The sequence below is a fragment of the Ptychodera flava genome, chromosome 14, assembly GCF_041260155.1.
Source record: "Ptychodera flava strain L36383 chromosome 14, AS_Pfla_20210202, whole genome shotgun sequence".
Lineage (NCBI taxonomy): Eukaryota > Metazoa > Hemichordata > Enteropneusta > Ptychoderidae > Ptychodera > Ptychodera flava.
Window position 1 is genome coordinate 30,305,268 of NC_091941.1, and position 26,795 is coordinate 30,332,062.

The 26,795-nt window shown below is 36.6% G+C and overlaps 1 protein-coding gene across 1 annotated transcript; it reads right to left on the reverse strand.

Annotated features, from left to right (window-relative positions):
- On the reverse strand, window positions 1–26,731 carry LOC139150142 (C-1-tetrahydrofolate synthase, cytoplasmic-like). The gene is made up of 20 exons (XM_070722324.1): window positions 26,545–26,731; window positions 22,702–22,786; window positions 22,307–22,366; window positions 21,044–21,097; window positions 20,345–20,481; window positions 19,346–19,446; window positions 18,536–18,672; window positions 18,071–18,182; window positions 16,806–16,975; window positions 9,561–9,790; window positions 8,851–9,034; window positions 8,371–8,553; window positions 7,960–8,062; window positions 6,798–7,084; window positions 6,355–6,466; window positions 5,654–5,793; window positions 4,623–4,765; window positions 4,139–4,316; window positions 3,417–3,677; window positions 1–1,011 (listed from the first exon to the last, which is right to left on the reverse strand). Exons 1-20 carry the CDS (start codon window positions 26,592–26,594, stop codon window positions 922–924), a joined length of 2,817 nt encoding a protein of 938 aa, XP_070578425.1. The 5' UTR covers window positions 26,595–26,731; the 3' UTR covers window positions 1–921.
- Window positions 26,732–26,795: the final 64 nt, after the last annotated feature.

Below are 26,795 nucleotides of genomic sequence, written 5' to 3' on the forward strand. Positions count from 1 at the left end.
TTTGGAAAAATTGTGATTTCAATTTTTATTTCTGAAAATATGAAGTAAATATACACAGACAGCATTGACTGAAGCTATTCTGATATCATCAATGTCATGTGTATTCCATTTCTCTTTAAGCTTCGGACAAAAAACTACAAACAGCAAGATCTCAGTCGAGACAGTGCCATGATACTGTTGAAAGAACAGTGCTGTATTTCACATAAGAGCAAGGTCAATAAAAAAATCAGGCAGTATCAATTGTGAGATTCCCATTACATTATACCATGTGAACTGAAATGTGTGTTTTCATGTTGTATGAAAATGTATAAAACTAAATAAAAGGGCACAGTTCATTAGACATTGCAACAAGCAATATTTCACACATAATGCCATATCTTTTTTAAGGTGGTATGCGCCTCAAAAGTGAAAGGCTTCAACTTTCCTCGAGCAAACTTTCAACCATTCTCTCACCAAATTAAGAATCAAAATTAGGGATCACCATGTACAGTTTTGTACTAGAGAAAGAATTTACCAAGCAGTCACTGATATTGAAATTCAAAATGGCCGCCATCCATGTGTTAACTCTATGGGGAAAAATAAAATTTTTGAATTTCAAAAAACTACGGTGGTTATTCTTTGATAAGATTGATTCAGATGTTATTTGCAAGAGCTTTTAACATGAGCCCCAACAAGCCGTAGATCAGAGAGTCTGAATATCTGTCCCTGAGGGCACATTCTACCTTAAACTAGCAAGCACAATAGATTACAATCAGTCGAATAATTCAACTTGAATTCACTATAGATTTTCCTCATGTTGGATATAATCAATTGCAGACATAAATAGTGAGAATCTCTCAAAAAATTATGTACTCTCTTGACTCAAATTTTGAAGAGTGTAACTTTACAATCCATGATGATATCGACTGTGATCATGTTGCTTTAAAACAACCCTTCCACTTGCTCAGTCTCAGGATCAAGGTCAATGTCAAAGAAGCATGGCCTTGTGGGTAGTCCAGGCATCGTGCTCATCTGTGAACAAACAATGAGGGTTGTTAATAAACCACGTTCTGGCCAAGTGGAGTCTTTTTGTTCTCTGCTGCGACGATTGCAAGTGAAAATGGTTTCTGAAACTATCTGCCACTTGTTTTATCTTCAATCCACGACTGAGGTATGACTCCAGCGCACCAGTTACGGAGAGGTTGGGAACATTTGTACCGTACTCGTCCGAGTATAAGCCCCCGGTTTGGCAACACTAAACAGCCGTAAAACTAGGGCAGGGGCTTATACTCGAGCAACCCCATGTTATCTGCTGTGGAGACTTAATTTATGCTAATTTTATGCACGATTTTTTTTCAACACCACTCGATCATTCTATCGCTTTCAAAATCGACTTACACATCCAAGGAAATTGATTTTACAATCTCTGAATACAGAAGTGACATTTTGGTGAAATTTCAGCGTCGAAAAAAAACCCAAACTTGAAACAAAGACGTCATGTATGCTGCTGATCAACAGTACACTCAGTGTAACAGTTTTCGGACGACCTCAGTTTTCGGACATTTAGTGACATGCTGTTAGTTACACTCACTTCGCTCCGTATCGATAGCGTTTTACAGGTCGTGTGACCTCATATTAAGTCAGGTGATACTGATGTACCGTTTTCAATAGTTTTTTTTTGGTAGAAGCTATCGAGTTCGCTACGAGCGGCGGTCACAAATTGTCGTCTGATACCGCGTCAGTGATACTGTCAACATACTGCCGTCAGGTCAAAGTAACTGAAATTTTGAGTAAAGTCCTGATTTAGCATTGAATTTTGAATGTGGGGGAGAATAATGATTTTGAAAATATTCTTTCCATTGTTCGCTACGATTGCATGTAGTTTCAACGAAAACTGCGCAGCTGTTTCTAGAAAAAAAGTACATTTAATGAACGTATGAAGTGTACAAGTTTTCGGACAGACAATATTTAGCATAATTGTGTAAACGTAAGTGACTTACCGCGTAAAAACTTGACAGGTAAATAATGTCATACGATGAAATATACTCGCTATTTTTATTAAATAATGCCTGTGCGATTTTAATACAAACAAAATATGCAATGGAAACAATTATAAGTAATACTCACTGAACAAACTTAGGGAAGTTAGCCACACCGTACGATACAAGGTGCCGAAAGCAACACACACAGAGGCAGCCCGTGTCCGATATCTAGCGCTATACACGTCGAAATATAGTTAAGTCGTCCATGGATCAAACATAACTAATTATCATGAAATATTCTTATATACAGTTTTCTAAACACATCGAAATTAAAAATCAGTGATTTGAAGTTTCAAATTATCAATACTTAGCTCCTAATCACATTCCAAACACGACGTCCGATTTCTGGGATTGCAGTCCGATTACTACGCCATCGACATGGGGTCAAAACTTTGGCAACTTTGACCCCGAAATATCACTCCCGTCGTATCAACTGAGTTTGAGAATAACCACAATAAAGTTTCGAAAGGTATGGTAATAAGATTTCGTATTGCTGGTCATTTACGAAACGACTTTAGGCGAAATTTACTACCCTGTCCGAATTCTGTCACACTGAGTGTAATGTGAACAGGCATGCATTGCCTACACAGAACGGCACCTCAATATTCCGGTATCAAACTGTCTACATCTTGTGAAAACAACAACACTAAGCAGTGAAAATTGTAATAGTCACCAGGAAAAGTCTTCACAAATGAAAGGATAATTGCTTCAAACAAAAGAAACGGCTTGTTTAGAGAATGAAATCATCGTGGCCGTGAATGAAAATAAACAATAGCTGACGTGAGTGAGACTATTCTATTTAGGAGACGGGGGTGAACAGGGTCAAAGAATCAAGATAGTAGTGGGAAAACGTGTCATTTTCCTTACGATGCTGTCAAGGAAACTCCAGTTTCCCATTGTTTTAACATCTTTTAATAGTTTCTTTATTATCTAAAAGTAATTTTACCAAGTTAAATGACTAAATATACTCTCCTAACCTTTCTGTATTTGAGTTACACTAGGGTAGGGGCTTATACACGGATGTAATGCATTTTCTAAAATCCTCTGAAATCAGTAGGGGGGCTTATACACGAGCAGGGGCTTATACTCGGACGAGTACGGTATAAGCAAAGGTCAATGTTACGCCACACTGCCCGGCCATGCTTTGTATATGGGTACAATAGGTCTTGTTTCATACAGCATATTATCAAAAGAAAAAATTACGATGGAATAAAGATGGTTCCTTTTCACTCTTTTCTCTAAAAATACGGGTGGTTTCACTAATGTTTATTGAGACTATTGGCAATACTATTGCTACAAACCAAACTTCATTGGTAATAATAAGCCATTGTTGGCCAAAATGAAGAACATAAACGCACAAAACAAAGGCACTCCCCCTCTGTTGTGTATACTTACTGTCCCGACCAGTGGATACAGGAAGCCAGCACCAACACTTGCACGTACATCCCTGATTGGCAAAGTAAAGCCAGTTGGTGCTCCTTTCCTCTCTGGTTGATGGGTCAATGACAGGTGAGTCTTGGCCATGCAGATGGGCAGGTCATTGAACCCTTGAGCCCTGTACCGGTCCACTTTCTTCTGAGCTTCCTCCTCAAGTTCAATGCCATCTGCGCCGTAGATCTTCTTTGCTATGATCTCTATCTTCTCTTCAATTGGCAGCTGGAGATCGAGAAGTTCACAAACAAGATAAACTTTGAGTTCAATATTGACACGAAATAACAGCACAGTGATTTAAATAGTACTTGTACAGTGTTTCTTTTGATTATAATGGATGAAGCAGTATTACCATGCATTACAATATGTTGCATACAAAGATATGCCTGCATTTGCAGTCAGCAGGCAAGGAATACTTACAATAGCCAAATATTTTCCATCATGTCTGAAATTTCACAAAGATATCATAATCATAGTGGGTTACAAAGCTTTTTAAGGATGGGGAGGAGGTCTACATGTCTTGCCTATGTATACTATGGTAAGAGCTGACACTGTAGATGCGGGAGATAGGGGTGGGGGTGGGGGGAAGGGTTCAACTTTTGATACCACCACTGTTTATGTACACAGTACCTTCATACAATTAAATCATAGACCCCCCTAGTCTATGATACAATAATCAATCTTACCGTAAGATCATAGAGGAACTTGAATTCACTGGGTTGCTTGCAGGCCTCAATGACGGCTTCACCTAGTTTCTTGGCACCCTGACCACCATAGGCCCAGTGACTGCTGATGACCGCATCAAATGCACCATTTTCCTTGCTTAGACGCTGGATAGTTTCCAACTCAGACTGAGTGTCTGTCCTGTGCCAAAACAAACCAAACAGCATGGTCAAAGTTCTATCACCATGCTCAAGAAAGTTACACTTTTAATGAACCGTTTCAGTGCAGGTGATATAATTTTTTCAAATCTCTACAAAAAGCAGTTACTTCTTTTCCAAGGTCTTGAAAATTACTGTTTTGACAAAGATGGAAAATATTCTACATTCATTATGTAATTTCAATGGGTTATAGCATGATTTAAATGATTAACAATACAGGCAAAATCTCTCGCCACCACTAATTATTACCTCTAGAAAACACCGCACTAAAGATTTGTTGAACACTTACGAAAATGAGTTGATAGCAACTACTACTGGCACACCAAAGAATCTAGCATTCTCAATCTGTTTCTTCAGATTACTGAATCCCTTCTCAACCAGCTCCACATTCTCTTCTGTGTACTCCCTGGCTAAAGGCTGACCAGCTGTCACCTGAAAGCAATGATAGTTTTGTTGGGTGGCTGTTCTTCATTTCTGGCAGCAAAGCAACCACAGGGTTTCAACATTGTATTTTGATGCAGAGCTTCAAGTAAGTGAGAATAAAAATCATAAAAGTTTAAAACCGGTACCTAAAATTTACTATTGATATGGATCAAAGACACAGGGAAAGACTGATCAAATTCGCAGCCAGTGCTCTTCTACACTGATTGTAGTGTTTCAAGGAAAATTTGGTCTAAATACATTTGCTGGAAATATTCCTCCAAAACAGCAAAGCAGCATATTTGTCATACATGAGATTATGGAGATGCAAAATAATCATAGGAAAACAGCCACATCAATGCTGCCTTATGTACTGCTATTGAATGAGCAAAAAAGTCCTTGTTGTGTGACATAATGGCTGAATTCTTTGTTTACTTCCATAGATATGACCATATTAGGAAGTACAAAGGTTACTCTAGGTAAAAAGGCTACATCAGTTGTAACATTATAGAGTTTTGACTTTGCAGTTGACAAGTAACCTTTGAACTAAAGGTTTCAGTTACTGTAAATATCTGAAAACATTCACCACAGACTGAATGGCTTATCAAAACAGTCCTAATATTTTTACTATGAACTTCTTTAACAACAGTTCCCTCCACTTTGTCACTATGTAGATCTAACTTCACCACTGGGGCTAAAGAACCACAGCATTTGCATGAAAGGATAAGGGAAAATTATGTTGCCTTACAGAAGCTTGACAGCAATACCAACACTGACATAGGAGGAGAATTCAAGAAGTAAACAAGGAAAGTCTTGCTCTGAATGTCTTGTCTCTCTGTAATCAGTAAAATGTTGTCTGACATTCTTTCAAAGTCCTCCTCCATTCCTCAGTGGCCTTACCTTTGGACCACCACCATGCATCTTGAGAGCCCTCACTGTAGCAACCAACACAACTGCATTTGGAACGAGTCCGGAGTACCGACATTTGATGTTGAAGAATTTTTCCATTCCAATGTCAGCTCCAAAGCCAGCCTCCGTCACTGTGGACAGAAAATGAGTAAGCCATGAAGAATTCACTGATAGTGTCCCATCCATGCCAAAAATTACTACTTCCTGTTTTCCTATTCTTAATTCAATTTTGCGACCTAACATTCCATTCTGAATTCAGAATAGAATGTTGAGTTGTAAAATCAAATTCAGAATAGGATGTCGAGTTGTAAAATTGAATTCTGAATAGTAAAATAGAAAGAAGTAACTTTTGAATGGATAAGACACCATAGTTAAACCTACTGTATTTGTTTATTTGATTTACAAAATAATTGGTTACACTTACTTCATTGATAGTGACTCATGACACACAACTGAAGATTCGCAATTCTCCTCAGACATAGCATGTACATTTTACGATGATGTCTGCATGTAATGAAATTGATTTCATTTTCTTTACCCTGTATTGACACAAAAGGGTATGAAAAAAAGCATGCAAAGGATTCCTACACACTAGTAGTCTTAAATTAATCCTAAAACAAAATGTACTCTGAACCAAACTGACACAAAAACACACCTGACAAGGCAACCTTACACAAATATCTGTGACTCACCAACAAATCCCTCTTCACCCACCATTTTTAGAGCAATTTTGTCAGCCAGGATGGATGAGTTTCCATGGGCAATGTTGGCAAATGGTCCTGCATGAACAAACACTGGATTGCCCTGTGAAATGAAATCGTAGATCCATCACAACTTGTGAAGCCACCAATGCAGACACAATCTATTTGTACAATTTCCATATTTCGCCTCTTTGGATTAAAAAAACACATAAAACTTTCATTTGCTGGGAGATTTTTGTCATAGGCAAGAACGAAAATCAGACAATGATATTGGCAAAATTTTAAATCACCATTAGATCTTTAGATAAACAACTCTTTTCCATCCTTTCATGCAAGCAAATATGTACCCATGGAAGTTTGTTCTTCTGGCCATAGGTAAGTCACTCTGTAAAAGCCATGCCATGTATTTATCAGAAAGTCTGTCTCTCTCTCACCTCTAATGTCTGCATCAGGTTTGGTCGGATCGCATCCTTCATGAGGACTGTGAGGGCGCCACCAATACCCAGATCATCAGCTGTCACTGGGTTGCCAGCCTTGTCGCTTGCCACAACCATCCTTCCCAGCCTTTCACGCATGTCCTTCAGATCAGTTGTCAGTGCTAGAACAGCCATGATTTCACTGGCCACGGTGATGTCAAACTGGGTCTCCCGAGTCAGCCCCTTCTCTGTTGGTGACTGACCGACGGTGATCTTCCTTAGGTATCTATCATTGGTGTCCATTACTGTGATGAGAAATAAATTCTATTAATGAGATTTAGACATTTTTATGACAACACCCGTATAAGTTAAAAAGAGTATACTGACATTAACCCTTTGAACCCTGTTCAGGGATAAACCTTCGTATGATGTCAATGGGTCACCAGGGGGTCAGGGTTCAAAGAGTCAAACAGAGGTCACACGTATCTTTACTACATGATAGAATTGATGGAAAAAGCAGGAGAAACCTTCCAAATAAATGAATCCACACCACTGACCAGTGACCATGTATGCATACATTTTGAAAAGCCTCAATTTTTTTAAACTGTTCACATTCCATGATTATTATTTGAATGAGAATCGGAAAATCAACATTTTGATGGATTGAAACATCTAAAACATCATTTGTGGTACAAAAATCTGACTTACTTGGTTGTTGCCTGAATTGTACAAGAGTTTACTAGCAATCAAGGTTTTCTCTTGAAATGCAATTTTCAAATTTCCTTTACTACTGAATATACAACACCATAAAAGGCACACAAATTCTGATGCAAAAAGCCTGGAAACGTATGATAGATTACTTATCAATGTTTTATTGTATCCAAGTAATTGCTGCACAATGAATGACATTTGTCATTCCAATAGAAAACTCTTGTAAATGTTTGAAGACTAATGAACACTTCTATAAACTTCAAAGATTCACCCTTCCCAAATGTCTTTACTGTACTTGGCATAGTGTTCAACCTCTTGCCATTCTGAACAGAGAGCTCACTTACAGTAGGGTGATAACAGAGTCAACTGATCAACTGGTTGAAGGCACAAATCATAACATATGGTAAATCATAAGTCAGTGTACTACTGAATATAATGTAAGAGTACCCTGATTGGCTAATTCACCTACCTCTTTGCCATGTGATAGTGGAAGTATCAATATCCAGCCTAGCAAATTTGGTAATTTCTTCTTCGGTCAGTTCATTTGGATCAGTCTTCTCAATGCCCAATTTCTATTCAACACATGTCAGAAAATATATCATTGAGTGTTCCTTCCTGTGTCACCTTTCAGCCTTACTGTTATTCCGCAATCAAAAGCCCTCTACCCTCATTCTGATAATGCAATTTCCTCCTTTGTTTTTCTAAGCCACTAGTAATTCATTAAGAGGATGAAATATATATCTTAGACACAAATTATTTAGAATGCTTCAGGTGTACAAACATACACTTTATGATACTTGGGACTCAATTGTCAATAGGGACTCTCCTCTTTATCTACAAGAATGCAGAAGTTATGAATAAGAAAGACAAGATAACGTACCTTCAGTCTTCTTACTTGCACCTGGGAGAATTCCCTCTTTCCTTTCTTCTCCGGTACCAATCTTCCATAGAGTGCCTTGTCTGACTGTGTGGCTTCATGGAACATCCTGGCATCAATGGCTGCGGCCAGTAAGTTGTTAGAGGCAGTCACTGCATGGATGTCACCAGTCAAATGCAGGTTGAACTGTTGGTGATAAAGTCGTAAAAGAAACAAAAAATAAAGTTGTAAGTGAGAAATACATGTAGATCACTGTGTCCAGCGAGACATCAACAAAAAGAGTGAAATAGGACAGCCAGTGAGTTTTACTAATTATTAAGAAATTATGACTTGACAGTGCAGTTTACTGGTGAAGAAAAAATTACGGTGATCTTGAAATTAGCTGAGAGGAAGACTCAGAGTGTTGGAATCACCTATATTTTGACTATGAGTAACCAGTATAAACCTGAATGTGCTTCAATAGGACTCTGTCAAATAACCCACCTCTTCCATAGGAATGACCTGAGAGTAGCCACCTCCTGCAGCTCCTCCCTTAATTCCAAAGGTTGGTCCCTGTGATGGCTGACGTACACAGGCAAAGACGTTCTTGTCCAGGTGAGTTCCAAGTGCTTGAGTCAAACCGATGGTGGTAGTACTTTTACCTTCACCGAGTGGAGTTGGAGTGATGCTGCAAAGGGGACAAAAGGACATTTTGGTGCACATTTACTGACATAATAAGTAAAGACAACTAGTGTGACAGGTAACTTATGATTTGACAATACTTCACAGGATCCTTTCTTTTCAGAAAGACTTTTCAGTCTAAATTACAACCTGATCACGAGCCCATTTCAATTTCAGTTACTTCACTAGTAATGCTATGGTGTTGAAAAATACGGAGAAAAACTTTGCTAGGTTGCAATTTTTTAACAAGTGATTTCAGCAAATTTATACACCCTTGGCACTAATGTTCATGCCCAGTCATTATTTAGAAGTCTCTACTTTGCAATCCTTTGGTTGATGTTCCTCAACATCTGGGACTACATGACAGTGAATGAAGCTCCCCCTGACCCCTACCCCACCCCCATAATATACATAGTTGATAACACATAAAGCATAAACGGAAGCATTAAATTAAGAAAACTTTTCAATATCAATCAAGCCGCAACATGTTGAACCATTTGTTGCCATAATGGCTGAGTTTATGATTAACTCACCCAGTGACGACTACATATTTGCCATTTGGTCTATCCTTCAATCTATCTAAAACAGAGAGGGATATCTTTGCCTTGGTCTTTCCGTAGAAGTCGATCTCTTCCGGAAGCAGTTGCAGTTCCTTGGCCAACTCGGAGACATTCTTTGGAGTCTGAGACCTTGAGACGGCAATGTCTGATGGCACTGGATCCTGTAGTTTCAACGGTAGATGTCTTATTGACCACTTACCAATCTGTAAAACAAATGAAGACATCTTGAATTTCTTTACCGTAGAAGCCAAAATACAAAACAAACATGCATTTGGATATTTAATTGAGTTCCGCCTGGCCTTCTGGAAGTGCTGGTTCTACATTATCAGTAATATTCAGCTGAATATTGCTCCCTGAATTTTCACACTATCAGTATTTCTAGTTTGGAAATCGTAATGGTTACAGTATCTGGTGAGCTTTCATTGATGATATTCCTATATCAAACGTCTCCTTGTGTAATTTCTCTCCTGTATGGTGGATTTCTACCTCAGTAACATAACAGTTAGTTGGTGGGGTTGCACATTTATCTGCCAATATTTTGTAAGTATCTGAATTGCTTAAAGAACAAGTGTTAGTTTTGTGATTCCCCTTTTCCCTGTGCCCATCATGCATGGCAACCATAGATAAAAAGAGGCAGAAAGTTTTGCTGGCATGGAAAGTACAGTTGACTTGTGAGAAAGGACATGAAATGAGTTAAAGCCAACATGCTTATTTGACAAAGAACACCCACAATCAAAGAATGCACGCAAACCAAATGAACTTGCATTGTTTCAGAACTTGCATTTATAAGACGATACCTATTTGCAACCTTCTCACCATGGTTAAAGCAAGTGATCGCAGGCATTAGTCTTGGCTAGACACAAAAGATTGCTCCACATATTACATATAAATGTGACCATATGATGGTAAGCATGATATCTACTTTATTACGGCCTCAGTTATACATCTATGGATGTCACATAAAAAAGTTTTTACTAAAATAAATATCAAAAACATTTATTCCCTTGTAATAGGGAATTTGTAGTCTATCAAACACAGATATTACAAAATTGACTCCAGAAACAATACTGTTGAAATTTTCATTCCATATAAGACTAAACTGTGGATAAATCTTGGGATACCAACAAAACAGATTGTGGTTAGAAAGTAGACTTCTAGCCAATATTAGAGGGGAAGTGACAGAGTTACAAAATAGGTTGATGTGCCCAGACAGAGGGAAGGGAAAGCCATGTGATGGATTCATGTGTTTGGTAAAGAGTTGGTCAGAAATGCTCGCATGCTGGTGTTGACAGATACAGCACCTCACATACACACAACAGAAATGTTAAACACGGATGAAAACCAAATGTCTGAAAAAAATCCAAACTCACCCTTATCTTGCAGACAGGGGCAGTCAGTGAACTTTTTTTGAGTCAGATTCCTGAAGTTTGGTCGCTACTTCTCTGTACAGAAACTAAAATATCTTATATGACACAATTAATCATTTTTGTGTTCTTGGAATAATTTTTTTTTCCATTTGTGTTAATTTTTCATCGTGTGTGTATGTTGAGAGTATTGGCGTAGAAGTCAGCTTTCTACTCTGATGGTAAGTTCTGTCAATACTATACGGCAGTAAAATTTTTGAAATGTGTGAGCAGTATAACAGGATGTGAGCATCTTCAAAGTTTCTGATGATAGAAGAACACATATTTTGTGTATCTGATTGTTTTACACATTGTAGCGCATAAAGTGTGTTTGCCTTGTTTGTAGAACTAGGCACAGTCCCTCTATCTAATGTGAACTAGGTAAACTTGGCTCAATCAACCGTGTATGTGATTTAAATTGTTACATATACGGCTGGACAAAACGTTTTCTGGATTACAGTACACATATTAAATCAATGCCTATGAAGTCTCTGCAGGTCAATGTTATGAATGTTTTAGTTGTAAGGGGTTTACATGTTCACCATGGGAACATCTTTTGCCAAATTGCTTCCTTCCTATGGGCGCAGTTAGTGGCTGTCTCACACAGGTGTATGACACTTTGTCTTTATCATTAAGGTCACAGCAGCAGTGACAAATTTCAAAAGTTCCTGCATGATATCCTGTTATGCTATGTCACAGGCTTGTACCAACTTTACATTCCCAAACAGTTCCAAAAGCCACGTCTTCATCCCAAGCTTTTCTCGCCATCAATGTCGTCGACTCTTCTGTCTTTGCAATCATTGTCATCAACATTCCGCATCAGTAACATCATATGCATGACCAGCTCCAACACTAGAGGGCTTCACAGCAATACAAATTACTCCATATAATAGTGTATGCCTTTACAGAATGGGCCGACTTGCAGTGATTTCGAAGCTGTTATCCAATTGGTTGGCAGAATCTTACCGTTATAATGAAATAATACAAATAAACTCCCTAAGTTGCTGTGAATAGTGACAATCGACCAATCAGATATAACCTTGCAAACACGCTGCGAGTCAGACGTACAGAATAAACAGCAAGGGCCAACAGCACGAAGTAGGGTACTTGAACATAGAAGCACATACAAACACTTAAACATATACAGCTGCATACCAGGCACATTCTTCCACATGAACATATGACCATCATATCATTTTAAATAGATTCTTTTATTGTAATATACTTCATCATGAAATTAAAACACTGCAATCTTGTAAAATCGTAGATTCATACTATTTTATAAATTTCCATTCTCTGAGAACGAGTTGGGAAGTACTTGGATAGTAAATTGCATAGTGTTATCGCAAGATACAGTAAAAGTTAAGGTTGTAAGGTGATTCTCTGTATGTAATATGCATATAGTTATGAGAATATATTGAGAATGCTTGTAAGTGAATGAAATTCATCAGGAAAGTGCTTTAACCTTGAACAGTGCCTTTGAAGTGTGCAGAAAAACTTGCTTTTTTTCTAAGAATTGTCAAGATGACTCTTTGAACAACTTGTAACAAAGGGTAATTTTTGTTGGGCATCGTAAAAGAACACTTTTTGCATAAGATTTTGTATTCGGAGGAACGCATGAACAATTTGAAATACTGACGCCACCTTGAAGTTGTAAAAAAAGTTCTGAAGGCACAGCCATATGCCAAATAGAACCCATTCATATCTGGAACCCTAGGGAACTCTGTTTCTTGGCATTCAATAGAACGCAAAGTACATCAATCACTTCAAGGCACTCGTTGAAGACCAAAGCACACATATTAGTTGTCTCCATGGGTATACTAACTGGTGTATGGCCACCAGAACAGCAAGGATAATCAGGTAATTGTTATGTAACTTATCTTTTTGTTGAATTTTCCTGTTTACACACAATGCTTCTTAATCTTGTTTTGTCATGACATGTTATGACAGAGGATGCACTAAAACTGAGAAAGACCTGAACAGCTAACACTCTGAATGGAACAAACATGTTATTTTGAATTTGAATAAAGGTTTTGTCAAAGAAACAATGCATGTTACTGATATTACTCCAATTTCAAAGCTGAAACTTATCAAGTATTGTTGCAAAGGCACCGATTTGATTTCGCTTAAATTTCTGAATGGAATACCTATCTGGTTCAAGGTGGTATTCAAACCTTTGGGCAACACATGAATTTTTCTTGCGGTGCTATGAGTGAAGCTGGGGCTATACCAGAAATTTACTCTTGTTGAAAACAACTGTGTAAATTTTCACGAATGAGTGGACAATTCTGTGATGTGACATTTCAGCATAAATTCAGGTAAGTTTCCGGCATATTTCCATCCCAAAATTTACCATATCCAAAACCTTAACTCCTATTCTCCGAGTTGTGGTTAAATTTACAGAGCAAACAAACCTGATGGTTGCTTGCACCCTAACATAATAGCATGAATTTCGATACTGACATTTCACAACTGGGGTCAGACATTCTGGGTCATTTCTGGCAAGAATTTCACTTCTTGGTCACATTTTATAATAGTTAGGCGGTTTTGTGACAATTATGGGACCTTATAACAGGAAGAGGAATTGTCTATTCAGAGAACACTGTTTGGGTGCAAGCAACTAACAGAACCCTCATGCTCCCCTCTTTAAAAATTCAACAAATATCATACCTCATAAAATACAATTTCTCTAAAAAAGACCAATTTTCATCACAATAAAATCAATAAACAATCACCAGTAATTGTTAGTAGATATCTATAAAATAGCACATGAGCCCAATATTATCAGTGAATGGGTAAACCCTCTAGTAAAACAGCAAACAACAAGTTAGACAAAATATTCTTAATATACCACAAACACCATTAATGCATTCAAGGAAAAGAAGTACAAGACCCAGAAGCTGCAAGTTTTGCCAAGTTTTTGTTTGATTGTTTCTGGTTTATGGTGTTTCAACAAGTCACCTGCTGATGGTGTGATGTAAATCCAGCACATGGATGTCACAATCTATTTTTAAATATGGATGATGCATCCTTGCACCCAGATTTTGCCCTTTTCAATCATTCAATGAATAGTCTAAAATTGACATTTTGTACATTTGTGCAATTTCTATGAGCTTTTATCATCCTCTTTTTTTAAATATCTTCAATGTGTTGTTTGCTTTGCATGGCTCATATTCTGGGTCATGTAGTATGTAGGAAAACACGCAACTAGAAAGACTTTGCTATTTACAAGGGTGTAAGATAAAACAACTGCAAAACAAAAGGGTCTATTAAAGGCAAATATTACAGTCACTGGAGAGTTTCAAAAATTCACTTGAGTATACCACATGCACCACAACAAGCCACTTAAAAAAATAAAATAGGGAATTTCCACTTTTCAAACTGTTCTCACACACAAAGCAAATTTCATGAAGATTTCCCTTCAGAAACCTAAAAATAAAATTTTGAGGAAAAGTACAACAAGCTTAGTAAACTCTCAAATTTGACCAAAATCATAACTAAAACACATATCCATAACCAAAGAAAATCACTTGTATTCCCTAACCTAAGCAACATGTGACAGGGGATAAAATGCAGTCTACAGAATGTACATCACTCAATAACTGAAAACCTTTTTTCTCAAAAAAGAAAGAATTAGCATTAAAATCATTTTACAGTAATCTTACTGCTTTGATTGTCCCTGACCACTCAATGTGACAAACTCAATCATTCAATGATTCATTAAACGTCTACTTCATGTACTTGTACATGTACCTAGAACTACTGCAAACTACAGAAGACAACAAGCTCATTTTTTATTGATGTTGGACGCTTGTAATATGCTAAGCTTATTATCAGATAATATTGAAAGCTGGGCCTATCCGCAGTCCCTCAGTAAGACTGTGGGTAGGCCCAGCACTACAACAGTGTATGATGTTGAAGATCATGTGCAAAAAAATGTGGAAATTATTGACTAGCTGTGTGGTATTGCAATCTGCACATGAATGATACAATACAAAATGTTCAGAGTTACCGGTATGTTAATTATTTCAATGGTTTGAAGAATATGCATGAAATGAACACGATGAACCATTTACATCATGTTATGTAAGTATATTTAGTCAATGAATTTCATATAGAAATAGAAAAAAAAGTTTTTCAATGCAATGTCTCAATCAATGAAGGGCTCAATAATTTCAATATAACATGTGAAGCAACATGAACAATTGCCTGTAGTTAAAGCGCATTAAAACCATTCACACATACAAGAACTGGGTTTTTTGTTGTAATTTTTTTTTCAAGTCAGACTCCTTAAATGGGCTATGGCATTGGTTTGCCTTTTAAGTTTTCTGGTGTGACTTTCAGAATTTTACATTTCAGGGATGGGGCAAGAAAATTTACATTGAACATTTTACAGCAAAAAACAACAACACTCATTTAAAAACACACTCTCTTTTTGAAGAAAGTGATGAAGTGAGCCAGTAACACATTGTGTTGTGAAGAATGCCTGTTTTAGATAACAAGGACTAAATAAAACAGCATGACACTGTGACACTCAGATGACAAACAAGGACATCACAGGACACAAACAGATTACAAGAATTTAAAATACAAGGCTGGAAACAATATGTACTGATCACAGAATAGATGAGACTGAACATTAAGCTACACTCACAAACAGAATGGATGTATTGTATCCACTGATGATCGTACAATTATTTATTAGTTATTTCATGGGACTAGTTAGGTTTTCACAATAAATTTGACCAAACTAGGAAATTTTGATTACAGCATTTTCTGAGTGTCCACTAATATTCAGTCACACCTTATTTTTAGAGAAAGAGTACACACATAACACAAGAAACACAGAATATAGAAATACAATTCTTTTGTACAATTATACATTATTCAATCAATATTTGTCATTGATTGTAAATGCCATTGCTGTATTATATATTAGGCACTGATCTTGAGTGACAACATATAATCAACAATTTCATTCTAATAATTGTGTGAAATTAATTCAAAGAGTTTTTATACACAATCTGATCAATAGTAATGAATTTTTCCTTTTCTAAGCACCAAGCAACCCATTGTTACCTTATAACCATTCTCTCAGGCGATTATTGAACACAGAATTATCTTATTTCCACAATACAGCTAGAGTAATTTTAGTACAAAATGTACACTTGTGATAATATTTCCCCATACTTTTTAAAAACTTTCTGACACATACAGATATACAGTTTGGACTGTACAAGGTATATTTTTAGTGGAAGACACCTGCTTCAGGCACAAAATTGGAGGCTTATTTTTTTTAAGATATCCAACACCTTTATGAAATTACATTTTCAAAGCAATGAAATTTGCAGAATCATTTTACAAATTCAGTAGTACATGTATATTGAGAGGTAAACGTATTTACCCTTCCCACCTTAACCACATACCCTATCCATTTTTGCTTTTAATTTATCATGCTTTCATTATTTCACATTGTTGGGTTGACCCAAACAACTGAGACAGGGGTTGGTAGGGGGTAGTGGTAGGGTAACACTAAAATCAAGAATTTTCATTTTGGCAACGGTCAACACACTGTATGTGCAGGCATTTTGAAATTATTGAAATCGTTTTCTAATGTACCAGCCAGCACCCTGCACTGAGTAATCTATAGAGCTACCTTGCACAGAATCATGTTGTTCGTGCCAAAATGACAACTCTGCACCGTGGAGAACAGACTGAATCCAGGACGGAAGTTTCAAAACTTAAGTCTTCGTGCCCAGTGAAGGAAGCGCTGGGTGGTGTGTAGCGGAAAGCCATTGGGTTTGGGTCTACTAACCTGCTGATTCTGTAAAGTCCGCTTGGCACTATCAAAGGTGTTTAATAGCAGCATGGACACTGTCATTGGACCGACACCACCAGGCACTGGAGTGATGTGGGACGCCACTTGCTTCACTTCAGGGAAATCCACATCTCCAACCATACGTCGACCACTCTTCTTGGTCGCATCTGAAAAATAAAGGAAGCCCTGTAGCTGTGTATGATCTGATGATGTCACACCATTCAACCTTGATTGTTATGATCAACCCTAGTTGTGTGCTGTCCTTTAGTGAAAATCATATTACTTACATACATGTATTTAACACATGTGTTATTGTTTACAGTGTTATTGTATGGGTTGCATTCTCACTGTTGAAACTTTTGAACTTTGAACAATGACAAAAGTTCAATTTTTTAGATCAAGTGGGGACTAAACTTCTATGACTGTTACCTTTCAAACATCTTAAGTACGTAAATAGCCATCAATGACTCTGTTGCTCCTGCAGTGACAGGAGTGTACAAATACCTTGTGGTGACGTGGAGGGAATGTGGCCGGCAACAGAGCATGTCAGTCAAACATATACCGTACTCATAAGTGTTACATTGTAGATGTAATCAAAGTAATTACTTTGGAATCTGATCAGACAATTTACAATTGAGCGACAGATTGTCTATAAAGGACATGAAGGTATTCAAATATTGTCGCACTGCAGCTCATTCCACAATGATCGAAATAGGGTGATGCAGTACTTTCACACAGCTTGTCAAATTAATTAATTGAAACTAAAGATGTTACAGCTGATGTGGGTATTTGGCACACCTAATTAGGTGATTACACAGCAACTTAGCCAAGCAGTTGCTGTATAGCCTGGCATTTGCCTAAACAAGACTCTGTTTTATTGTCTGAAGACTGACAGGGATTCCACCAAACTCAGCAGGCAGCTCCTCCACTGAGGAAACTGATATGCCTATACTGGAAAGTTTGAAAGTTTTGAAAGGGCGAATAGAATATCAACAAGTATAAAACACAATTTGTTGTAGTTATAATTCAAATACCAAAGGAATGGCAGGACACAAAACAACTACTCCAGACCATGTTTTACACTCTACAATATTTTATCCCCCCTTTCAAAACTTTCAAGTGTAGGCATATCAGATCTATTTAAGTGGTACACTTCATGAGTCTTTCAAAAGTCTATGATACAATTATTATCAAATGTTTAAAATTTTTGAACTGTGTATTCAAAATTTGTACTCGATGAAAAAAAATTCCCTGCTGATTACCTGGTACAAATCCAATACCACAGTCAATTACAACAGCTCCAGGCTTCACCCAGTTTTTCTTCACCCATAGGGGTTTACCAGCAGCAACGACCAAGACATCAGCTCTGGAAGCCTACAAAATGCAAAGAGTCAGGAAAAGTGTACTTTCCTTGCATGCAAGAAGGTTCTTTATATTAACATTTTCAGAATTTCTTGTTATTAATTACTTTAACAGTATTATTCCAAACAAACTATATCTGAAACACAGAAGAAAAGTGGTATCAGGTCCCTAAATACCTATACTTATAAGATGGATGCAACCAACTCACTGATTTTAATTTCACTACTTTTTCACAAGTTCCATGCCTGATATGCACAAACTGACATTTTCAACATATCATCTGCATGCAATAACCATGTAATATGATATTCCTGATAGGTATAATTAAGCATTTCTGACGAAAGATTCTGGTTCAAATTACTTACCACTTCAGCTATATCCTTGGTGTGACTATGACATGTGGTGACTGTTGCGTGGTTCCACAGCAACAGATCTGACATGGGAGCACCCACAATCTTGCTGCGACCAATCACAACTGCATCCTTACCATCAACGTCAACGCCTGTATAGTGACCAATCAAATGCTAGACATGTTGCTTGTTGCTTTAGACCCACTATACGCTTAACAAACCTTGTCATTATATTTAATATTCAGATGTCTGACTAAATAACTTGAAAACTTATAAAATTAACTTTCTCAAAAGTCTGGCAAGGAGTTACACTAAGAAACATAGATACACAAGTAAAGTCATTTATTTTTTGTAACTACAAACAAATGAAATTCAAATTTTGAGAAAAGTTTACATTATGAATATTAGAATCTCCAAGCAAATTTGCTTTGATGATATAATGGGATCACTGGTTATCCAGTAAAATGCACATTCTAAAATTTACTTTCATTATACAAATATTGTTAGCAGAACCTCTGCTCTTTTTCTGTCTGTCATTCTACCAACTGATCTCTACCCAACAAGTTACAAATTTAGCAAATTTACAAAAAATTATAGCCCCTTATCTCCAAAAATTTGAACAATATTCAGTGGCACCCTCAGTTATGAGAATGAAAATGCTCTCCAAAAGATAAACCTTTTTTAAGTGTTGACATTGGGAGAGGCCTTTATGTCCAAGAGTAGAGAGTTCAAGGAACAGGAGCTGTTAAGGAGAATAAGGAGTCAGATTCCATCTGAGTGTGTGCAGAAGGCTTTTATCATATTTGCACTATTTATGAATCCCACCTGCTCTTTTGATGAGTTCAAGACAGCCTCTTGGTGTGCATGGTATGAAACATTTCTTGATTTCTCCTCTGGCCAGTTTGCCTGCGTTTTCTTCATTGAGGCTGCAAGACAAAATTAAATGCATGAAAAATCATATGTACTTTAGTCGTTATTTTGTGGCACTCTCTTTTGCTCAGGGCAGAACTTAAGTCATATTTTGAGTGCAAAAATGAAATTTTACAGGAAATGCCTAGTGGTGAGAACAGGAAAGTTATGGAATTGGAGTGTGCAACTTTTTCAAGTCGCACAAATATATTAACAAATAGATTAAAAATAAACAAGCGAAAGCATCCCAGAAAACCACAAAGGATTGAAATGGTTTGATTAGTAACAGACTCACTCTTTATAAAGTAAAATATATATGTCACTTTTATTGTGTTGGGAAGATGACATGTATTGACAGGAATTGAATGTTTTGTAGCAGTTCTCAGTACAGCAAATACTTTCCTCTCATCCAACAAATTACAAATGGAAAACAGAAAGCAGTACAAAATGACAGAAAACTGTTCAATGGTGAATCTTTGCTAAATGTGAATCTAGTTCACTTCCAAACCCAGCACAGCTTAATCGCTTTTTCAAGGACACACATATTCACTGGTCATTGCTGTATGACGGTCAAACAAAAGAACCAGCTGACATCATGTCCAAACTATTGAGCTATTTAAACACAAAAGATTACTATATCAGTCTCTTCATGCAACTCGTCTTTTTGTTGTATATCAATTCATGAATCAAGGGATCTCTTATAATGAAAGATATTTATTACTGGTTTACTACACAGCAAACTTTTTACATTGAATTCACAGATGTACATATGTATAACACAGAGCTGGTAGGCAGATCATGTCCCTTCCATCTTCTGACTCACCACTGGAGTTCAGTTTTTTTTTAAATCAAGAGAAAATCTGTAAAAGTGACATTTGCCAGGGAAAATGATTGGCTAGCAATGGCGCTACTCACCCATCCACATCCTTCAATGGTGATACAGCATTAGTGACTGTGCTTACATCAATCTGATGGTCACTTTCTAGTGGCAGTTGTACAATCAAACCATGGAACGAGTTATCTCGGTTGATCTCATTAATTTTGGCCAAAAGCTGACAAGCAAGAAGACAGGTGAATAGTAACCACTGGGAAACTGAACCAGTATACATGTAGATGTCAATAGGGCATTAATGTTGACATTATGAGATTAATATATTTGACACTGTTAAACATAGGTATATATGCACAAATTGCATAAAATTAAATTCTCTTTTACAAATACCTCTTGTGTTTGGCTTCATCTTAGTTCTTATCAGGAATTTATCTGACATTGTTCAGAAATGGAATTGTTTTGAAATTAGGGAGAATTGCTAAATTTTTGACGCACACCTCCTTTTATAAGTGAGAAGAGAAAATTTCACCAGAATATATTAAAATCAGCAGAATCAACGGAAGAGAATAGCACCTTGTAATTTTGTGCAAGTCTAAGTTAGGACATATCGTAATCAAGTGACCACTCCACCTTAGTAGAAATGGTGAATTATTAACCAATATCAACTGTGATATCACCTGTCATTATGAATACACAAACATGTTATTTCATGAAGAACTAGCCAATGGCAGCTTAATCTATATATTTTGATATTTTGTATTATAAGGGATTTTTTTGTTTACCTCAGCTTGTGTTGTTGTCCTGGGAAGCTTGAAGTGGTTTGCTTTCATGCCAACCTGATGGTTGTGAAAATAGGATAGATTTAAGAAACCTGGGTGACCTCCAACAGGTGGACAATCAATGGATATCTTAGAATGCTTTTGTTATCTGATTGTCCTACTTAAAGCAAAAACTTAGTCTAATTTTTTTCAAGAAATCCAGAGTCCATAAAATATACACACTTCTGCAGGCTGCCAGTTACGTCTTGGGAAAAACTGCAGGAAATTCAGTTTACTAAAACTTGGGGAAATTCATAATAAACAAATAGTCTTATTGACAGAAAAATGCTTTGATACTTTATATATCATTGTTACCAAGGTACAGAAGCCATACATTACTACGACAAGAAAATTACTATCCACTATAAAAATAGGAAAAACAGTACACTAGGTAATAGGGAATATCTAAACCAATCTTTCTTTTCATTTTGTTTTCAGTCTATTAATTTGCATGCAAAGTACAGTAATATCTATTCATCATCATAATTATCACATCTTTGTACAATTGTGAGAAAACAATTTTCGTCATGGTGTCAATTTTTGTGTTTCTACATTAAAATTGCATGTATATTTATTTTTATGGATATTTCTTTGGTGTAACATTTACAACCTGCAGAGTTGTGTGGTGACTGTGATCAGTACTCAAGTCAAAGGTCATTCTATCCCTGGCTGACATGTGACCTTACGCCAGGTTGATCACACTACATCCTGTGATCATGCCAAATTTGCTATTGTTGACATATGAATGATAATGCTGTTACGGTACACACATTTTGCAAGCAATTATTGTTTTATGGGCTGCCAAGTTGGTTTTAAAATTCTGTGATGAAAGGGCTTCACAGTTAGACTCTTGAATTTTGGGATTGTGAAGACAGTTTTGCAGAAAATTAAACAAATAAACCCTAGATGGTTACATTTGTATTTAATTATTTTGAACAGAAGCCTTGGATGAGCACACCGCTATCTTAGGGACGGCAAGGCAAAATATTCTACAGTCATACTCGCTGTTCATGAAACTAGTGAAAAGATTTTTTTTTGTATTTTTACATCGTAAATAACTTTATGATTTATTCATACCCTTGCACACTTTCTGCTAAATATTTATAAGTTTGATAATTTTTTACCATTTACTGAAGTACTTGCTGTTATCAATAATGTACCTATGCCTGTTGTTACGCATTCATCATCTGATAAAAACACTGTGATGACATAAATGCAATGGCTTACCTCTTCACCAAACTTGATTTTATTCCGGACGTACACATTTGAATCATCCCGGTCGCCAACCTAATCATATAAATCAAATGCATAAACATGTTTTCTGATCCTTGAGAGACAGTTGACATAAACTTGACTGTAAATGTACTTGTTCAGACAGATATATCAGGTAAATACAGCAATGCCTTAGGGATATCAATAAATGTTACTTCAGGGTCATCTAAAAGTTTTAGAAAACAGGTAATCACAAAGTCATATTTTGAGTAAACAACACAAAATAATGCAACCCTTTCATACCACATCTAAATTTTAGCAGTCACAAAATCTACGTAATTATATCTTTGGAAACAAAAAGTTGAATTGAACATTTCTAAATAAAATTTAAAAACAATTATACCATTTACCTGTATGACAGCTAATCCTGGCTTGAAATCAGGGGAACTTTCTTGAATTTTAGCAATGTTTTCCTTGATTTCTCTTCTAATATCTCTGTAATGGTTAACCGATGAAATGAGTCAATGACCTACAATCTTAGCTCCAAGGGTCCTGAATTGCTTGATACATGTTAGATGTTCAGCTGTACTGTGCATGTAACGTAACAAATTATGGCTAGTATGGATTCTGATTTAAACTCTTTCAAATTAATACTTGAACCCAATGACTGCCTACATGAAGTATGCTGTACCACTTGTATGATAGACATTGCTGCATCTACTGAGGTAAAAAAGACCTCAATGCTGCATCATGCTCTACGTATTACATTTAGGAAGCTCCTCCAATTCTGTTAAACAACAGGGCTCTCATATCCATAGACTGTGAGCAGCATGATTACTTAAACGAATAAATTTGTCATTCTTAAATAGTGTATATTCTGCTGTTGTACAGCTATTTTCCTATTTGTAAATTGTCAGCACATGAAGGGACCGTGTTGTCTCAGCTACTTTACTCACAGAAGCTCAGTTCTTTTTCTCGCGAAAACACCTAAGTGTCAATGTCAACTGACACGTTGACTTTTGATGACCTGTTCCATGTTTGTTACAACACAGCTAATTGGTGCACCATTTGTATGTTTTAAGTCACACAATGTTGCACACATGGAGTCTCTGGTACCTTCATGCTGAACCGAAAGTCAAAACTTGCTGATTCATCAAAATCCAGATGTGCTACTGTCCCATCATGGTTGTGTACATGCATTTGAACTGAAGTGTCCAGAGAAGCTTTGAACCAAACCTGTACTTACCTGTTGCATCATAAGTCGCTAATCAATGCGTACTGCCTCCATGATACAACTAACTCTTATCACTTTGATTATCATCAGTGAGAAAAGCCCCATAAAGGGTGGCCAGCCACACATGCCAATCAAACCTGCAAACATCACTCTCAAAATCACACTATCACTGCAAGATCAAGCTACAGTATCACACCCTGGGAACAATATTTAAGGAATGAATGCAGAAATCCACATTCCTCCCCTCAAAGCATTTAAAGGGTTGTTTAGATAACACAGTCCTCCCTCCTCCTCCCCAAGTTGGATAGCCGTGATAGCATATACATGAATGTTACGGGTAACTATCCAAGGAAAAGGGAACCATCTTGAAGAATATGTAATCAAACACACAATCACAAGGATTCTTTTATATGTATATAGAAATATATGAAATTAAGAGATACAAATTTAGGACAAAATGCTACAGATTCCCTTGGGAAAAGGTAGATACAACGATAATTCTTCCTTCTCAGTGCATTTTTAAAAAAAAGCGTCAGTGACACTTTGCTCACATTTGGTTACATTTGGCAAACCAGAGTGAGTGTACATACAATATTTAATAGCTTCTATGGACCTGAGCTTGTGATATTCATATCAAATGCATTTGAACAAATTTTAATGCAGCATCATTCTGCATCTTGTAAATGAAAAAAGCTGGTTGTTTACAAGATCTATAAGCAATAACTTCTTGTAGACTCACCATATGGCTACTTGCATGCAACACTTTTTGTACAATATGGCATGTTAGCTGCCTTGCCAAGACAATGAATCTGACCAATGGTTATTGAGATTTTCACCAAGTTTAAACTTATGCTACTCATTAGCATATTTTTAGTAATGTTAACTTCATTTGAACAAATACCTTTTTAAGTTGAGCATGCATTCACCAATTTGCACCAATTCTCAAGTTTTGCAATTGACCAGGGACTTCAATCTATCATATTTGGCATTTTTTCACGAAAACAGGCAAAACTTGTCCCCAATTACTAGTCTGTACCCCAAAACTTTGTAAAACAAAACATATAGATATTTCCATGCTAATTTTTTATAATAGTGTGTCAGCTACACAACAATATTAGTATTGACCTTGTTTACATAAAGAAGTACATGGGCCAGATGGCAAGAAGTTAGACTGGCGCGAGTCACCTGGGTTTTCTCAGCAGCAGTTACCGGCTGGCCAAGTTACTATAGGCCAAGGCATTCACCTAATGATCTACACAACAGCCTACCACATTGTGAGACAGTCTGCTGAAGTTTATTCTGCAGTTCATTGTTTTGATATTTATATGCCCACAGACTTGGAGCAAATTTAGCATGAAGTGTAAAAAAGGTGAACTATTTCCAACCTTGATACTCTTTAACATTGGAAAAATTATGGAATGCATTTGATTTGAAACCAAACCTGCCAAAATCACCTTCATCTTTACTTTCTAATGATCTTTTTACTGCAGTTTTACACCAAATACAGTTTACCATATCAAATGATTATTAAATCACCATATTATGTACTAAAAAATTCATGTAGGTATAAAATCGCCAAAAATAGAAAATCTTATCACAATATTTATTCATTTTTATCATATCAACATAATTTAAATAACTTAACATATCAACATAATTTAAATAATTTATGGTACGACACTCAAAGGAACCTTCATGCAAAATTTCAAACTGGCATTGGAAGTGGTTCTTATAAAGAGATTTTTATACCAAAAACAACAAAGAAATTCTAAAACAGTTGTTCCCATTGTTCATCTCATTCTGACAAACCGAATTTCAAATCAATACTGCAGATAATTTCTGAATTTTTTTCGTCAAAAATTGAGAAAAGAAAAACTTAACAAAAAATACAAAAATTGAAGATATTTCTATGAAAATTCAAAACAAGTGACCTGGCGCCCGATATAGCTCCTTTGTGTTAAGTAAGAATAACACATGTTGATGAAGGAGGAAATCTTTGATAGCCCACTTCAGAACTGCTGGACCCAAAATGGCAAGAAAAGCATCAAAAATACACAATTGAAGATTTCATCATAATATGAACATATCACATTACATTAATCCCTAGAAACATGTCTACTAAATATCAAAGTTATTAGACAAGTGATTTTTGAGGGGAAAAAAATGGCAAAAATTGCTCCCAAAATGCTAAGTTGCAGATTTCATCATAATTCCATACCTCATCACATTTTGATCATCACTATGAACCTGAAAACCAAATATCAAAGCTAACAGACAAGCGGTTTTTGACAAAAAATTATTTGACCAAAATTGGGGAAAATTGCCCTAAATTACAAAAATAAAAATTTCACCACAATTTGAATAAATCTAACTGAGGTCACCACACGGATAGTACATACCAGCAATTGGACGAGCCCTTTCAGAAAACAATATTTTTTACTTTAAAAAAACAGAGAAATTACCCCAAAATACAAACATGTAAATTTCACCACAATTTGAATACAACTAATTAATGTTATGTAAAGGCACCTGTACTACACACCAAGTTTCAACCAAATCTGACTTATGGTTTATGAGTTTTAGCAATTGGCAGGATTTTCCTTTTGCATATTTATGACACTGACATGTTCATTTGAACAAATTTACATCTCCACCCAAGGGTGCAACTGTACACCAAGTAAGGTAGTATGTGCTAAAATTTACTATTTTCGAGTGGCAAGTTTCGCGGCCTATCATGGGGGTGGAGCCCTTGAGATCAGAAATGATTTCAGAAGATTTCCCAATTGAAAGGTCTATCTACACACAGTAAAACAGTCTTCTTGGGCAAGGAGAGTATAGAGGTAACACTTCACAGCCAGGAAGATATTGACCGAGGTTAATGCAGTGACGGACTGTGCTGTGCACTGTGATGAAGTCATTTTTTTCTCTTTACAATTACACTAACCACAACCGCTCCACATACATACAGTATGTATTCTCTGCTCTGCCATCGATCCCCACTAAGTCCGGCCATACTTACTCTGCTACTTTCTTTCCGTCGATGAGTTTGGCTCCACCTTCTTCTGCCATTTTCGTATTTTAACAGTGGATAAATGCCCAAGATATAGATACTTCTACGACGTTTCGACCGACCTTCTGGCGCGGCGTACAGGTTAAACGTGTTTAACGTGTAACCTTTGACTCCAAGGGTCACCTGATCTATGAGTCTGTTCCCTTCCCAATTTCTACCGCTGGCTGCGCGCTGAAGGAAACTACCTTCTCATTGCGCAT